At 40.2% G+C, this 17,886-nt stretch overlaps 1 protein-coding gene across 3 annotated transcripts in view; it reads left to right on the top strand.

The window, feature by feature from the left end:
- The window catches only part of nrg1 (neuregulin 1), a 63,512-nt gene that overhangs the window by 1,664 nt on the left and 43,962 nt on the right, over positions 1–17,886 (top strand). For all 3 annotated transcript variants that reach the window (XM_072658148.1, XM_072658147.1, XM_072658149.1), the window contains exons 2-3: positions 8,225–8,393; positions 11,033–11,154. In XM_072658148.1, the coding sequence (XP_072514249.1) occupies positions 8,225–8,393; positions 11,033–11,154 (291 nt within the window). The remainder of the gene's footprint in view (positions 1–8,224; positions 8,394–11,032; positions 11,155–17,886) is intronic.

Genomic DNA, 17,886 nt, shown 5'->3' on the forward strand with positions numbered 1-17,886 from the left:
CACACACACCAAGAGCGGTGGGCAGCCAACTCCAGTGCCCGGGGAGCAGAGAGGGCCTTGCTCAAGGGCCCAACAGTGGCAGCTTGCCGAGCCCGGGAATCGAACCCACAACCCTGTTATCGACAGCCCGGAGCTCTAACCGCTGAGCCACCACTGCTAAGTAATTTCATTAAAGAACCAAGTTTAGTTCTTGTAATTGTGTAGATCCTTTTTTAAGAGTGTATTTTGCATTAGCACCCTTCATATTCCTCCATCATAAAATATGACATAAAATATTAAAACATCAAATTTGGGACAAAATCTGATCTCAAAAAAAGAAAATTCAATGTTTTTGGCATAGTGTAGCATTTCCATATTCATTGCATGTAGTAGCTTTCAGTGAGGGAGCTTTCAGACGCCATCAGATGTCTAGTGCCATCACCCCCACTGTGAATGGAGCTTCTCCAGAACATTAACCTACTCAGAAAGACTTTGTTTACGTCTTCAGCTTTTAATAATGCGTTTAGATCGACTTCTTCTGGCTCTGGAGAAGCAAAGCTGATCTCACCACTGTATTAATGAAGCATCGCTGGTGTCTGAGATGGTTTCTGCTGTAATTATGTAATAGTATATAGTTGTGTTGGAGATGTGAGCTGTATTGTAAGGGTCTGTTTCAGTGAATCAGTGACAGGTGTCATGAGTGACATGTGAAGGGAATTCCTAGAGGTGTTGGATGGAAACTGCTGTAAACAGGAGCGGAATGATCAGAGTTCAGATTCCAGAGAATGGGAACGTGTCACTGACTGCATTCTCTATTTGGGTTAAGCCTACCTGAAAGCCTGGTCTGTTAATCTGATTCTTAACTCTTATTTGAAACTGATTCATTGTGCAGTTAAAAGAACGTGGCTTCTTTTCTCCAAATGGTTTAATATTATGTTGGGCGTCCGTTAGTCACATGCTCGGTCAGTTCTTGAAACATTCTCGTGTGTGTGTGGTTATCGATTGAATGAATTGAGTGAGTGAGTGAAGAGCTTATTGGGTAATCCAAGCTCCTGGGCAGTTATTACTAAATAAAATACAGTAAAATACAGAAATGGTGAATATCAGTTGAATTTACTGGAGGGGTCGATTGAAATTGAACAATTAGCCAATTGAAATGGTCAGCTGGAATTAGTCATCACTTACCGCTCAAGTCACTGTAGGCCAGGAACTATTGGCGGAAAACGGTTTAACCCCGCAATTTATGTCTGGACCTCATATTAGATCATGGAATTCCTCGCTCAGCGGAGCAGCAAGGGCTGGAATGTGGACCCTGATCCGTGTAAATTTTGTGGCCTGAAAACCCGCGTAGGAGTTTCCCCAAAGGGAGCTCCTCCGTGACACAAAGAAACAGCTGGCGAAGCAGCTTGGGCCCACCGACGCCGCAGACCCTGAGAAAACAAAGAGATAAGCCGTAAATGAAGTTATCTCTCTTTCGTTAGAGCTGTCTTTATGGACAAACCATTCACTCTGACCAGATATGAATGGAAAATAGTTCGGACCGTCCACTCACCGCTCGGAAGTGCTGTTGATGTTCGCTGCGGCAAACATCTGTATGGCCTAATGCTGAAGGAGCACCACAGCTCAGCTGTAAAAGTCAGATTGATTAACTAGAGTATTCTTTGGGATTGGTCACACTGTTTTAAGGGTTAGTTGCATGTGTAGCATTTATGTTAAAGATGTGGCTCAGTTGCATATACAGTCAGGTTCATAAGTATTTGGACAGTGACATTATTTTTTCCTATTAAATCCTCAATGGATTTGAAAGCAATGAAGATGTAACTGAAGTGTAGATGTTCAGCTTTAAATTAAGGGGTTTAACAAAAATACTGCATTACCATTTATGAATTCCAGCCATTTGTTACATAGTTCAAAAGTAATGGGACAGTCTAACTTAGTTTGAATAGAAGTATTTTTAATAGTTGAGTTTAAATGACTGCTGAATGTCTGGAATGAACAGACCAAAAGCTACATTTCATCTCTTGAGCTGCTTTGCCAGGCCTTTACTGCGGCCACCTTTGCAGCTTCTGCTTATTTTGTGGGTCTTACTGCCTTAATTTTTGTCTTTAGTAAGTATAAAAGGTGCTCAACTGGGGTGAGGTCTGGTGACTGACTCAGCCACCTGAGAACATTATGTTTATTTGCTTTGAGAAGCTCTTGGGTTGCTTTCATGATGTGCCTCGAGTCACTGTCCCTCTGAACAATGAAGTGCCATCCTAGTATAGCTCTATACAGATTCATCCTGCTCATATCATCAATAAACACCAGTGACCCTGTTCCATTGGCAGCCATACATGCCCATGCAATACCAGTGCCGCCACCATTTTTGAGAGATGACCTCTCTTTTTGAACTGCTTCTGATGCAGCTTCACTAGGTAGCCAGCGCGCTCGGAGGAAAGCGCAGCCCTGATACAACGGCTAACAAACGGCTTTGCTGCCTAACTAGGACTGATTTGGGGAGGAAATGGCATCAGCTCAACTCCCTGAGAGAGCAAGGCCAATTGTAGCAAGCATGACCCGGGATTCGAACCAGCAATCCTCGGATCATGGTGGCAGCGACTTAGGTTTTTGCTGTCTCTCTTTCTTGGCAATTTGACAGTGTTTTATCGAAAACCTGATTAATTGTTATTGTGATGCACAATATGCTTTTCTGAGCATATTGTGGAGATCGGCAGTGCTTAAAGAACACTGACCAATTGCAAGTTTCACTACAGAAAGTGTATTTAGCCCTGTTTAATGAGATTAAATGCAGCATAGGAAAGCATTTGAATAGCATTTGTTTTAGAAATCTGCCACTACCAATGCATTTTATCAAAATATTGCGATGAATATTGTGTGTCATAAAACTGTCTTGAAATGGTGTGATATAATATTTTTTGCCATTACATTCACCCCTACTGTGGATCTCATGTTGAGCATTAACAGCTAAAAAATGCAAATTCAACACTTGCCATCCCCTCCAGACCTTCTATCTCTAACACTATTTTCATTCATTAATGCAGTGTACAGAGGCACGATTAAGCAGATTCTCCCTGTCTAAATACTTGTGGAGCTGACTGTATGGGCTGTATGAATTAAGGACTGAAAATTTATTAAAATGTCAACCAAAATGTCAACACTACACCAAACTCTAAAAGTGAAGAAAATTCAGTTAAGCTGAACCCTTTAATAAAATAAATACATCTATATTAGATCTTATACTGCTAATAAAATGTTTTATCATTAAAAGTTTAGGCTTTCAGACCATGTCTATTAGTCAGGGCTGGGCGATATGGTAAAAATATTATATTTTTTTGCAATACACAACATTTATCACAATATAATCACAGAGTAAAAACATCAGTAACGACAGATTCTTATAAACTACCGTTCAGATACTCTCCCATACTGAATAGTGAGTGATTGCTGCTCTTCATCTAATTAAACCAGTCTAATTACACTGTTAGTAATGAAACCTGCAGCTGATCAGTGTTTATTAAGCACTAACAGTCTCCTCCATATGGCTGAAAAGCCATATTGTTATCATGATAACACAATTCATCACGATACGCTAAAAAATTGTCATATTGCCCAGCTTTAGTCCTGTCATCATAAAATGTCAACAGTGTAAGAGATAGAGCTACAAAGTACAAGCTTGAGCTTATTCCCATAGCTGATAGAGGCATACCTGCATTGATTGTGACACACCTACAGTGCATTTCATTCATGTTCAAAAGTGGAAAACCCTCACTGATGTCAGTTGGAGTGAATGAATGGCATTTTGGAGCCATTGAGCACATTCTCACGAATCAGTGGGTTGATACCATGCAGTTTCCTTGTTTTGCAACTAGTATTGAATTACACCTACTTAGCTGAGGAATTCAACCTCTTAACAGATACTTGCATAAATCTATATTTTTCTGAATGAAGCAGAAGTGTTCCGGTTTGGGTTGGGCACGGTTCCCCTGAGGTGATTGGGAGTGAAAGTAACAGCTGTGAGTAAGCCCGTTGCTTTTCATGTCAAACTGAAACCGGTATGAATGTATTCAGTTGGAAACATGCAAGACTCTCCTGAGCTTTGCCCGTTCAGGTGCTGCGAGTTCAGGATTTCACAATGCTTTGTGTCATGCCAAACCTGCTCAGAGATGAAAGACCAAAAGCCGAGTCCTGCAAGTCTGGAAGCGTGTCTGTGACACAGTGAGTCTAGCCTCTGGCCCACATAGAGCCAGAGGACTGCTTCAAACTGGTGACTCTAAATAGCTGTTTTAGAAAGTCTACTGATTAAGCCGATCAGACTGAGCATCTTGCTTGAGGACACATACAGAGACTTCAACTTTTTCTTTGTTAATCATTATGCTTAGCCGTTTACCTTTAGCAGTGTGATTTGCAAGGAATTTGATCTAACGAATGTGAAGTTTTTTTTTATTATTATTAACATATGGTAAAATATCACAGCGCATACAACAATAGAGGCAGCATGGAACTTACATTTATATTAACATTAATGGCATTTAGCTCACACTCTTTTCCAGGGTCAGATTTAAAATTTGAACTGTGTTACACAGGTAGGTGAATGTAGTGTTGGGAGTCTTGTCTTAGGACTTAGGACTTGATGTGGAATGGTGGGCTTTCCTAGCTAGGCAGTTGAATCATCATAGCCTACCACAAGGGAGATGGATGTTTTAATAGATAATGGATAGATCAGCGTGTGAAGCTTTCTCTGTGGGACAGTTTACATGCATTATTGCCTCAATGTTTCACATGAGTCCTTCCAAACTCTTTTCCCACTGTTTTATTGCTCAGTTAAAAGTATATTGTTTTTTTTAAGCTTCTATTTTTTGAGAGAAAATCTTGCTCACTTAACAGTTTGACAGTTTATTTAATTCAGTGAATACGGCATTCAAAGTTCATGTTGTCCAAACTGCAGGGGGCATAAGAGCCCCTTGAGATGACAGCAAGGCCCAAATCACCCAGTGCATTGCTCAAGTGAGCTGCATGCCTCTCTTGTCTTTTACGCTGTTTTTGCTGTTTGGTAAGTAAATTAGATTTCTACAGAGATCAGAAATCAGTTTCAGAGGTGTGTCACCAGTTTGGTCACATGTCTTACATGGGCTCAGATATTGACATAGCTCTTATGTAAACAAGAAATCCTCACATTCATTCATCAGGGCCTCAGGAGCAACTCCTTTCTATCATTGTTTTCATACTGTTTGCAAACCACCATACATGAGCACTAATGATTAATAACATAGTCATAACCCCTTTCGCTCTTTTTTTCTCTCTCATACAAATGCACACACCCACACTCCAGTCCCAGCATTCCACTGGCACCAGGCTCTTTCACTTATATGTTTTTCACTGTTTTTTTTTTTGGCTGAGAGATTTCTCCATGTTCTTTCTTAGTTTCTACAGTAATCAGCAGCCTCATGAGAGAACATTTTTTATTTTCCCTCTCATACAAATGCAAACACCCACACCCCAATCCCAGCATTCAACTGGCACCAAATTCTTTCACTGAAATGTTTTTCACACTTTTTCTTTTTTTTGGAGTGACAGATTTCTCCTTCATTCTTAGTTTCTACAGTCATCAGCAGCCATATAAGAAAGCATTATTCACTCTGTTTCTTGAGACCACCCTGCTGAAATACCCAGCCTTAAGCTGGTCAAGCTGGTTTGACCAGCTTGTTTCTTGACCAGCATGGGGTCTATTTTCGTTCGAGTTTGATGGTTTAGGTGGTCTATGAGCATGACCAACTTGACAAGGCCACCATGACCAGAATGACCACACTGGTTGACCAGAATGACCACATTAAGCATTCAGCAAGACCATGCTGTTTTACATGCACATTGAGCCTGACTAAACCTGTCAACCAATATGACCATCTTGACGACCAGCTTGATCAAGTTGGTCATGCTAAAAGGCCATGCTGGTCAACCACCATAACTAGCTGGCTTGGCAACATAGGGTATGTTTTCACCTGGGTGACCAGCTTTTCAACCACCTTGATCATCACAAAACCAGCTTAGACCATCTGACACCATCTACCAGCAAAAGCTGGGCCTTCAGATGTGACTCTCAGCAACAACAAGCAAACAAACACTCTTTTTCACTCTGTGTTTTTCCCTGCATGCAACTGTTAAGTGTCTACTATCTGATACATATTTAATAAGGCCACATATTGCCCTCAACACTGTGTATGCTTTATTTGGATTCAAACTTTTACTCTCTTTGTCAGTTGGCTGTCCCCATGTTCGTTAACTGGCAGTCTGGCATTGTGTATCTAGGAAGTGTGAAGGCAGCGTGAATCCGTGTGCACAATATTCATGACTTGTCAGTAGCTATTGTCGATTCCCAGCCTGCAAAAGAGCCTGTGGGGAATCCGGAGCCTTTGAAGCCAGGATTGTTAGCGGAGAATACCCTCCCACTACCCCCATAAGGGTGCTCTGTAAACTACGTCTGCTGTAAGAGGGTGAAACAGTTGATGGCCGGCACTGTTTGCTCCGTCTCGCACGACAAAGTTTCCCCCGAAGTGCTCCATTAAAAGCAGGACTTTGAATTTAACTAGACAGTTTGATGGCAACGATGTGGGTCGTGAAGGGGGGCAGATTATTCTTTTTGTGTTTGCCTGTAACTGGAGGAGCTGCTTTCTTGAGAATTTTGCAGACCCTCCATGGAGCGGGGCTGTGTATTGAGGAGAGCTGGAGGCGTCGGGCGTTCTCATGGGATCGTGCAATGGCTGGGGTCTGTTGAAAAGATGGTTGGGTATAATGAATTTCACAACACTGCACAGTAATGCAGTGAGCTCCAGGCAGGTCCACTGGCACACAGTGAACAAGTGTCCACTTCTCTTTTTCTGTCCCTCAGACTAAGCCTGGCGATCAGTCATGGTTTCACTCTAACAAGAGACTGGACAGTTCAAAGCGATCTGTGCTGAGACTCTGTAGTCCAAACACAGGCCACAAACAGAAGTTCTCAACAGAGAAGAGCAGCCAAAAAGTATAGTCTCAACACTGCATACTTTATAAGTGTTGTGTAAGCATTTAAGCATTAGGGGTGATATGATACTGAAATGCCTTTTCAGTATCTGATATCACCACAGTTAAGGAAAAAACCCCACCAACTATTGTTTTCATAACAGTGCCTGTAATCCTAATTCGCTGAACGTTGACTGCAAAAAAACACACGCATTATTAGCAAGAGACAACAGACAACAGCTTGCACATATTTTATTTAATATTTAATTTCAACTCTGGACATTTCATGGCAGATGTTGGTGTGGCGCAACAGATAACGCCACTACCTGCCAGTCAACTATCACACCACGTGGGAGGCTGGGGTTCGTTTCCCGGTCTGGGTGACTATGCTGCGCTACACCAATAAGAGTCCTTGGGCAAGACTCCTAACACCAGGTTGGCCCACCTCTGTAATAACCTTGTAAGTCGCTCTGGATAAGAGTGTCAGCTAAATGCCTTGAATGAATGAATGAATGAATGAATGTTGTTTAACTAGAGACATTTTAACTTGTAAGAGGAGTGTACAAAATACTGGTTTTGTATCATATTTCAATTTAAGTATGAAAAATATTACATTAATACACTGGAGTAAGTCAGTCATGGAGGGGGGGGGTCAACAATCAAGTCCACAATGAAGACAGACCATCCCTCATTTAAAACAAATCACTCACAATTAAGGAGTTTAGGGAGGAAATGCACACTCCTCAGAACTGCACATTGGCTCAGGGCTAACATAGTAGCCTGTGGCTATATGGCAAATTATAGTATTGTTGTACAATTGTACTCTTGTAACGTTACATACTACTAATTAACTGACAAACATTAATAAAAAGGGCATTTAATTCATTTAATTCACATTGTGCGTTATACTTTTGAGGAAGACTCATCTTTTAAAGGTTTCTAATATGGATTAAATCGATACTGTGGAAAATGAGTATTGGTTTAAGTACAGAGGGAGATTTGATAGCATTATGGCTGTGTGTACAGTCTATGTGTGTAAAAGCTATCCTTTATTTTTTTAAATATATTTTTTATAGATTTTTTGACATTGAAACAAAAAGAAACGCAGACTCAAGTCAGTCAAAAACTGTCAAATCTTTGAGAAATGAAATTGTGTAGTATTTACACTTCAGTGAGAACCCAACGCAACAGTTGTAGTGTAACTCACAAGCTCAGGTGGTTAATGCTTTTTTTATTTGTGTCTGTTTTTCAGCTGCGCCCAAGTTAAAAGCACTGCGCAATGTGAAGGTGCCGGAAGGGCAGAAGACCTCTCTGAAGTGTGAGCTGTTAGCTGGTGGTAAACAGACCAAGCTTGAGTGGTACCTAAACGGAATCAAGATAGGCAATAATCCAACCAGACAGATCAAGATGAGGAAAAAAAGGTAAGAGCCTCCATCATGATAGAAAGAAGGAGTCAGTTGACTCTGTTGCTGCTCTGAGGAACACTGAGTCATGAGTTAATGGCTTATGCAGCCTGCTGAAGTGGTGGAAAAGTTATTTTCACTTAGGTCCGTCGCTGCCTGCTGAACACCGCATGAGGGTCTGCTCTGAACATTGGCCCGCATTTCGACTCAGAGTGAGCAGATGTTTCCCAAGATTTACAACTTGGGGTTAACTCAAGTTTTTTTTTTTTTTTGGATTAGTGGAACCGTATTCTCTTACCTGCCCGGATTGTCATGTATCTGGACAGGCAGAAAATGTGATATTTTAATAGGGACTTTGACAAACGAAGAGTTCCTGAATGACTGAGCCTTTTTTGAATACATTTGCATTGTGACACTTCTTTACTATCAGTCCCTGGAGTACAGTCAGTTCCTGGATCAGTTAACCACAAATGGTTGTGGCTTGACAAATAAACCTCATATTTATTCCTGGATAGTTATAATAAGCATGTTACCAGGATGATTAGTCACTCTGTCCATTACTGTTCGATATTCATTTTGCATTTTAATTTACATTAATGGCGGAGAGCAAATTGGGGAAAAAATGGGATTTTCCATGCCATCATGCATACAGGAAATAAGCTAGCTCATTATGGTCATCATGCAAAGGCAAAAATCAGCTAATCAAAATATGAGTAAAGAAATAAAGACCCTCAATGAGATTAAATCTAAAAGTAGTTGGGTTGGTGGAACTTATTGCCTAATTAAAAGAACCTTTCTGTACACATTATATAGTAGATTCTGTATAGAATCGTCTACAGAAGGTTTTTCATCAATCCAAAGATCCCTTTAACCAGACAAAAGAACATTTCATCATCCAAATGATTGTTTGAGGTGCCATAGTTTTTTTAAGAACCATTTTCTTAACTGTAGAACCCCTGAGGAACCCTCTACAAGAGTGTAGGTGATTCTGGTAAAGGACATTTTTAGAAATTAGATGACTATAAAGAAACTTTTTGAAGTTTAAAGAATCTCCACATAATATAACTTTTAGAAGAACCCTTACATTTATATAGAACATTCACATACACTATGTGGACATAAGTATTGGGACACCTCACTCATCGTTTCTTCTGAAATCGAGGGTTTCAAAAAAGTTTTTCTTGCTTTTATTAGAGCAACTGCCTCTACTGTCCATGGAAGACTTTCTACTAGATTATGGTTGAGGTTGAGGATTTGATTGCATTCAACAACAAGAGTGTTAGTAAGGTCAGGATGTTGGATGATCACCACCACACCTCATCCCCAACTAATCCCAAAAGTATTGGATAGAGCACCGGCATTCCACAGAAAACAGTTCCACTGCTCCACAGCTTAATGCCGGGGTTGTATATCCCTCTAGCCCACGCCTGGCATTAGGCATGGTTATGATGAATGAACTAATAGAAATGCTTTATAAAGGTTTTTGAGTGACAGCAATGGCATGGAAGTTCTTCACACTCACAGATCTCTTTTATAGATATGATTCTTTAAGGAACTAAAGGTGGTTCCTCTGTGACATCTCTCAAAGATACCACTTTTTAAAGACTGTAATCTTGGAAGTGACTCAGGGAGCTGTGCCTTCCATTCATATTAATAATATGTCTCTGCTGAAGCTGTTGTGTGCAGATGTGAACCTGCCTGCCTGCCTGTTTACCCACAATGAAAAAGCCATCTTTGGACAGTTTTTTAGAGTAATTGTGTGTGTGTGTGTTTCAAATTAAGCACCAGAAGTGGTGCTCAGCTGTACCTGCTGCATTCCTGCAGATCCTGCCATTAAATTCTTGTGGGCGACAGTGTTTTGTTGATCAGGTCTGTGCTGTTGTTAAGTGGAATACACCACTGTGCGCTTTCTCAGGCAGGTTCTGAATTGTGCAAGGCTTTGTGTAAGACCTGCCCATACATAGATGAAAGTTTCAGTGAGGACGTTTGCCCAGACAGAGGAATCAGTGCAAGTGTAGAAGCTTGTCTGTGACGCAATGAGGCTCACTCCTGTCTCAGCAATTATTCTGGAAATTTTACAGAGCCTTTATTACACTGTAAAAAAACACAGCCACACTTATTGACTAAAGTATGCTATATGGACAAAAGTATTAAGACACCTGCTTATTGATTTTGTTGGAGCAACTGTCTCTACTGTCCATGAAAAAAAAACAAAAAACTTTTATTAGATTATAGAGCATTGCTTTGAAGATTTGATTGTATTCAGCGACAAGCGGATTAGTGAAGTCAGGATGTCGGATGATGGACAACCCACCTCATCCCCAACTCCCCAACTCATTCCAAAAGTATTGGATGGAGCACCATCATTCCAGAAAACACGGTTCCACTGTTCAATGCTCAACCCCTCTAGCTGAACGCATACATGCTAAGAAGGGGTGTACACAAACATTTGGACATGTAACATAAGAGCTTGAAATGATTATAAAGTGTCTAAAGTAACTGAATGAAGGAATGCCACTTTTTAAGTGTATTGTTAATTGTTTCACTATTGTTATAAGCCAAATAATCTTTTATCAGTACTCTATTAAACTGCATTTAAAGCCTTGGATTATAAGGACAACAGCTTTCTTGACATCGTATTGTGTTCTGTCTGACAGACGGATATTATCAGAGCTTACCTTAATGAAAGCCACGGAGTCTGATGTTGGCAAATACATGTGCAAGGCTGTCAATGATCAAGGTGAAGATTCCTGGGAAGCTACTGTGACTGTCCTCAAAGGTAAGAAGAGAAAACTACACATTTTGAACCAATTTTGCCCACAAACACTAAATCAGCTCAATTTGGAGTAAATGAAGGGAGCATCTCTGATCCACTTTAAAAGTCATTTTTTACATGTTTAGAGGATGTGTAGATTTACAGGTCTCTGCCCTGCTTGTTCCACAGGTAAGTTTTGACTTTACAGAACTGATTAGAGGACAGCCTGTAGTTCTGTGTTCTGTAAAAACACCAAGATGATGCAGTGTCTTTTAGTGTTGATGTCCACATGCGTCTTTTACTTTTAATGACTATTATGTATTTCTCATAATTTTATGTGTGCCGTGAATGGGGGGGCAGATCATTCTTTTGGTTTCCTATTGGTACTATATTTTCCTTTCAATGGAAAATGTTATCCAAAATGCTATGCAGTCCATTACTGGGTTTAATTCTTGACCCTTAAAGTTTATACATTATGTAAACATGTAAAGATGTTTTCTTAAACTGTACAGCCAAGCCAAACCACACTTGTTATGTATGTATGAGACAAAGCGTTACTGCATTAGTAAGGTATGATATTTATCATATATAAGCTTGTGGCAAACCTACGCTCCAATATTTAAAAAACATTCCTTAACATAGCAGAGCAGCTGCCTTACCATGTTTCCTTTTATGAGGAATACACAGAATCAATGACAGCTGTAGCAAAAACAGTTCTGAGCTAAAATACTTCAGTAAAATGAAAGTCTTGGAGTCCTTTGGAACCCTTGTGTCTATACATTATTTAGTCATAAGTCTTGCAAGCTACCAAGTCAACTAATCACTGAAAAATTGTCAGCTTTGGTGTGTTTCTTGTGATCTCTGCAGTTCTGGATCAGATGTGTTTTTCTGATGCTTGTTTTAGTGATACGTATCATATTGAGAAGTTGCTGCTGTTATCCAGCACTGGCTGCCACAGCTCCTCGGGTTGCCTTCCGCTCTAAAACCTAACCCAAATTCGGATGATAAATATCGGAGCTCAGGTTAAAAAAAAAAAACTTAAGCCATTAATATCTCTGACAAGAATATGCTGTTCCTTTTGCACACACTCTGTACTCTTGTTGCAGCACCGACAGAGGGATCAGTATGCTGCGCTGTTTAATCTGACTACTTAATCACTTTTTCAATTAGCGAATAGTAGCTGTCTGAACGTCTGCCAAGACACCAGAAAAAGCTGTATCATCCACATCTCCGCCCAGACATAGTTAGAACTGCAAGGACATGCCGTGCACCGATGAATCAGTAACCCTTCCTCAGTATTGACATGAAGGCGTCGAGATCTGATCATGTCCTTTGTTCAGTTGAGATGCTTTTTTTATGCTTCAGAATCTGGCATGATTCCATCAGTGTTGAAGGACGCTGATACCGTCACTGCACTTTCATGTCTGCAGAAATTCTGCCAGGGTGGGTCTTGACGTATACAGTGAATTATGAGCTCAGCTGTAATTGAGTGCAAGGACGTAACGTGGTTCCAGGTGTTTGCAGAGATCTAGGCATAATGTGTGATAATTAGGAGTACAATGGGATTGCAGAGGGATAGTCTACTGAAAAAGTATCTTAAGCTCATTCCCTGCACTGGCAGCAGGAACAGTTAGCTAGCTGAAGCTCAAGTTGTAAGAAATAGATTTGAATAGGATTGGAGCCCATTTAAACCAGAACACAGTGTTATTCATGCAAAGCACCAAAAGCTGTAGCTATTGTAATCGCAGTAATCTAATTTAGCCTGGTTAACTTCAGAGTTACAAACCAGGTCATGATGTGCTTCACATCTAAAAAAAAAAAAATCTTCTGAAAATGCATTACAGTTATTACCAAGTTAACACACTGATCAGCCAAAACATTAACACCACCTGGCTTATGTTGAGGGGGTCCCCCATGTTTTTCCACAACAGTTCTGACCATTTGAGGCATGGACTCCACAATACTTCTGAAGGTGTCCTGCAGATCTTTTAAGTCCTGTAGTTTGTTAGGTGGGGCTTCCATGGATCGTGTTTACTGTGTTTACGTGATTAAATCTTAATTATCGACATAAGATGTCTTCAAATGTCAGCAAAATACAATACAAACCTGATTCCAACTTAAACACGGAATTTAAAGTATTGAACGGTGGAGTTTTAAGTATAGTATTAAAAAAGTACAGAACTTTCAAGTCCAGAATGGGTGCAAGAAGAGGAAGTTCTAATAAAAAATTTATATAAATGGATGTAATGTGGTGTTAGTTGTTGAAAGTATTAGAACTGACATCATTAAAACACACAGTAGTCCTTGATAAATAAACCTTTATTACCGTTCAGGTACTATGCAGTAGTCCATATAAAACAGACCCCATATTTACCTTTAAAATAATCTCTGAACAGACCTTAGTAAAAGGCATTTCCTCTGTTGTATTCAGGTTCCCTTATTCTTCCCCATTCTTTATTTTAAAGGTGACATTTTTATGTTCCATTATTGAGAGCCAACCTTGCTGCTGTAGCAGCAGACACTGTAATGATGCTGCGTTTGTAGGACTGCAGTGGATGAGAGACCTCTCTTGGCACAGTGAGTGATGAACTTGCTCCTGTGCAGTGGTGTAATGGAACTGCCTGCTGCGATGGTGGTCAGCGGCCAGGTCCCTGTGGGTACCATTCGTGACTATGGATGAACTTGATGTGCTGTATATGGAAAAAGAAAGATGGTAGAGTGTGAGGCAGGCAGTTTTTTAAATGAGACCACAGCCCATAACTGAATACATTTAGAACTGGATTCAACACTTCATTTATATGGAATGATAGTACATCATGATGCATTTGTATGATATGTGCAACAATAATTCATTTTTCTGAATTCTGACATAATGTCCCTACATTGGTAATGCCACATACTTGCAAAAACCTGCTATGAGACTCTGTATTGTGATAGAGATCATATTGTCATATTGGCCACCCCTACCTATTGATTTGCGGTATTTCGTCTGAGTAGTTTCCCCTCAAGGTTCACCGTAAGTAGCATTTCCTTGCAACTTGAAACCACTGGCCATCATTAGCTCCCCCATGAAGACCTCCCCCATATTCATCAGAGCTTTTCATTTGATCCATTTAAGGGAAGTCGTTTCTCTCCGTTCCATTGATATAATGGCTGCCGTTTGCCAGTTGTATCAAATGAATGTACTTCCTATATTACAGCTCAGAAGTAGAGTCTTAATTCTTAGCATTATCTTCCTACTAGTCGAAGTAGCCACTGTTTGGCCATGAATGCATGCAAGTCAGTAGCATTGAGATTTGGTGAATGGTCATTGCATTAAAGTGCACCTGCTCATTCATTGATTCTTCCGAAATCAAGGGTATTAGGGTCAAGGGTATTTGCATTAAGAGTTGAAGGTTTTACTAGATTTCGAAGCATTGCTGTGTAGATTTGATTACGTCAGCAACACAAGCGTTAGTGAGGTTAGGATGTTGGATGAGTATCGCTCCACCTCATCCCTAACTTTGCAACTCATCCCAAATGTTTTGGATGGAGCCCTATCATTCAGCTCAATGCTGGGGGCTTTATACCCCTCTTGCCCACTCCTGGCATTAGGCTTGGTGCCAAAGGTTCATGTTGGATCCAGGGGATCCAATTCTATTCGCAGTACTTCTCTACAGGGACTAGACAAGCTGCGTGTGTGCATTTGCACATCTGTGTTCAGCAATGGATGCTAATGTAGCTGAATGCATTCATTAAAAGGGCTGTCCACAAACATTTGGAAACATGGTGTATGATTCAAAATGGTGAGTAGCTCTTTGTAGGAGTAATCAGTATAATACAGTAATCAGTATAATACAGTAAGTGTATCAAGCAGCATCTTCATACTCCGATCAAGAGTCTCTCTCCAACAAAAGTAGACGTCCGCAAAATTGATGGTTATTGATTTGGGATCTCTCAACACAGCACTTCCTTTTGCCAAGTGGTTGGAAAATGAATGGCCTATAAGTGAATGTGTTCCCCCCCCTTTTTTTTTACATTAGCCACTATTTGAGTCGTGTGCATCGTATGAAAAAATGTGTCCTCCATAATCAGACGTCTTAACCATGATGCAGTATTTCTGTGTTAAACATAAAGAGACAGAGATGTGCTGTCTTTAATCCAGAAGTACAATTTTCCCTGTTGGCTATTTGCCTATTGACTCCTCTGCAGTGTGGTTTATTACCAAATGACCAACCTCAGATCATATTAAAGTTTGTAATGTCTCCCACAGAATACCACAGAAGTAATGAGGTCATCTAACAGATATGTCCCATGGTGTTTAATATTGGGGCCAGTGGTCAGGACCCCAGACAGAAGGTAATGGTGTTGGACTTTTAACTGCTCTTGTACCTCCAGTCTGTAAAATGTCCAGCTGTAGGCAGGGATAATATGTCAGTGTGTGCAGTCCTGTCCAGAGGCAAGATGTAATATGTGTGGTATTTGGACCTAACTCTGTTAATTGAGTTTCGTGCAAATGTCACTTTGTTTTTATAAGCTGTTATCTGAATGGGTCCTGTTTCAAGTGGAGAACATGAATAAACGTCTAGACAAGTATAAAGTCTTGGGAATATGATCTTATTCTGGCAAAAGTATGTGCAAGGGCTATCCAATCAAACTAAATCCCAGAGCTCAGGATTTAGTTTAGGCTGTTTTGAGTTTTTACATAAATGCTAAGAAAAGTTCTTTTTTTGGTGTTTGTTTTTGTAAAATCCACAGGGTAATGCAGATCCACTCACATATTCTCCTGGGTGAAGGGTAACCTGGTTAGAAAAAGAAAAGTGACCGGATCTTGACTTGTGGGCCTGTTATGACTGAGAGTGTTGTGGCTACAGTTAGAGATGTTTTGTCTCTGCTCTCTTCTTCTGAGGGGAGACAGTAGGAAGTTGAAAAGCTTCCAGAAACTCACTTAGTTGCCCATAGTTATATCAAACATGCTGGAGAGTTTTCCTTTCTCTTGATCTATTTTTCACATCAGCGCCTGCGAGTATTCACCATACGAATTTTGCACTTTGAAGCTTCAAATCCCACTGGCAGCACACGCATCTTCTTTATTTTCATTTGTTCTTTAAGATCTTTGGCCAGCAGATTTACACTCCCCAGCTTATCCCTCAGCTGTTCTTTCTTTATTTATTTCCATTTCTCTTCTTTAATATGATAGGCCCTCCTGCCGCACATGCCCAAGTGTGCCTTTGCTGCCAAGATGGGGTGCATTTCTCTCCATCTAGATTGTCATTGTTACAATAGGCTTATGCAGATCCACGGAACTGCCTCAAGTACAATGAAAACTCAAAAGCTGCTCTTACTTTTTTATCTCAAACAGGGATATTTTATTTATTTCATGCAGTGATCTGAGGGGCTTACTTTGACAGACTGTATTATCTTTCATCTGGGACTTAATCTGCCTAATGTTGCCTGTGCTGCGTGAAATTTTTAGATTTAGTCTTCCGGTTTTAGATGATGAAATGTGACAGTAGTGGAAGTAATTTAGGGAACACTTTCCTAACCTGAGCCTTTTGGTAAAGCCCAGTTCCTGTCGACTTTAGTCCCACTGGGTACTTTCTTTCATCCCGACAATGACATGGCAGAAGGGAAACATTCAGAGTAAAGTTGCTTTTTGTAAGTGGTGTAAATGGATTGTGATGGATATGATTGGCCTAAAAAAATTTTTACTTCTTTATTATAAAGCCCCCCCCCTCCGGTTTCCCTTCTATAGCTGCAGGCTAGGTATAAATGTTAAAACTCTCTCCACATGACCAGTTGTGCCTGACTTCAACATATTCCTAGTCACGCCACCAGCTTCTGTAAAGGAGCCGTTTGGGAAAAGACTCTAAAGCAGAGAACACACTGTACCTCTGCCACAGCATTAATAATTACAACACTCTGAGTGGGCATGTGGCACTTTCAGCCCTGCTTCTCCAGCAGACAACCATTAAGAGCCATATTATGACATCTTGGATTTCAGAGGCCCTCTCTTTTACAGGAAGAAACTTTCTAATGCACCTCTAACCTGCCACTGAGGATAAACTTGGAGAGGAAACTGAGGAAATGAATCATCACTATGATGGATGGGTTATATATATAATATATCTTTTGTTGGAACATTATGATCTTGAATGAGTTTTAAACATTTTAGTGGACTAGTAACATTTTTCTAACTGTAGGGCTTCCTCTGGCTTCATTTTCTTGCGATGATCTAACTGAGTTGCTTCCCACACATTCTTCACTGCAGTCCACATTATTCCTACATTTAGCTTCTCCACAAATTTCCCAAAACAGTTCCACAAGCTCCGATGATTGTGTTGCTTCAACACCCCCTGAAATTCCTTACATCACAACTCCACAAGATATTCAATGGAATCTCTGCTTTTTACCAGCAAGAATTTTTAAAAAAATGTTTCTTTACCCTCATGCCCTTCGAAAATCATGTCATGTGTTACCTGCTTAACAGTTGCGTACATCTAAGCAATTGTTTTTTGACTGATACTATGTTATAGGCAAGATATGTGAGACCATACCATACTGCTATTAAGGGCAAGTTATTGTCTGTACTGGTATACCAGTATTGCAGCCACTCAGCAATAGTGACTTAAGAATTTAGCTGTGAAGACATTCTTTTAGTATAGAACACCAGCACACAGCAGTCATTTATTTATTAGCACAATTCATTCAGACCATCACATACCATAATATTGTGATATATTTGGAGAACTGTAGTTTTGAATTTCATTAATACTG

The sequence above is a fragment of the Salminus brasiliensis genome, chromosome 16 (genome assembly GCF_030463535.1).
Source record: "Salminus brasiliensis chromosome 16, fSalBra1.hap2, whole genome shotgun sequence".
Classification (NCBI taxonomy): Eukaryota; Metazoa; Chordata; class Actinopteri; order Characiformes; family Bryconidae; genus Salminus; species Salminus brasiliensis.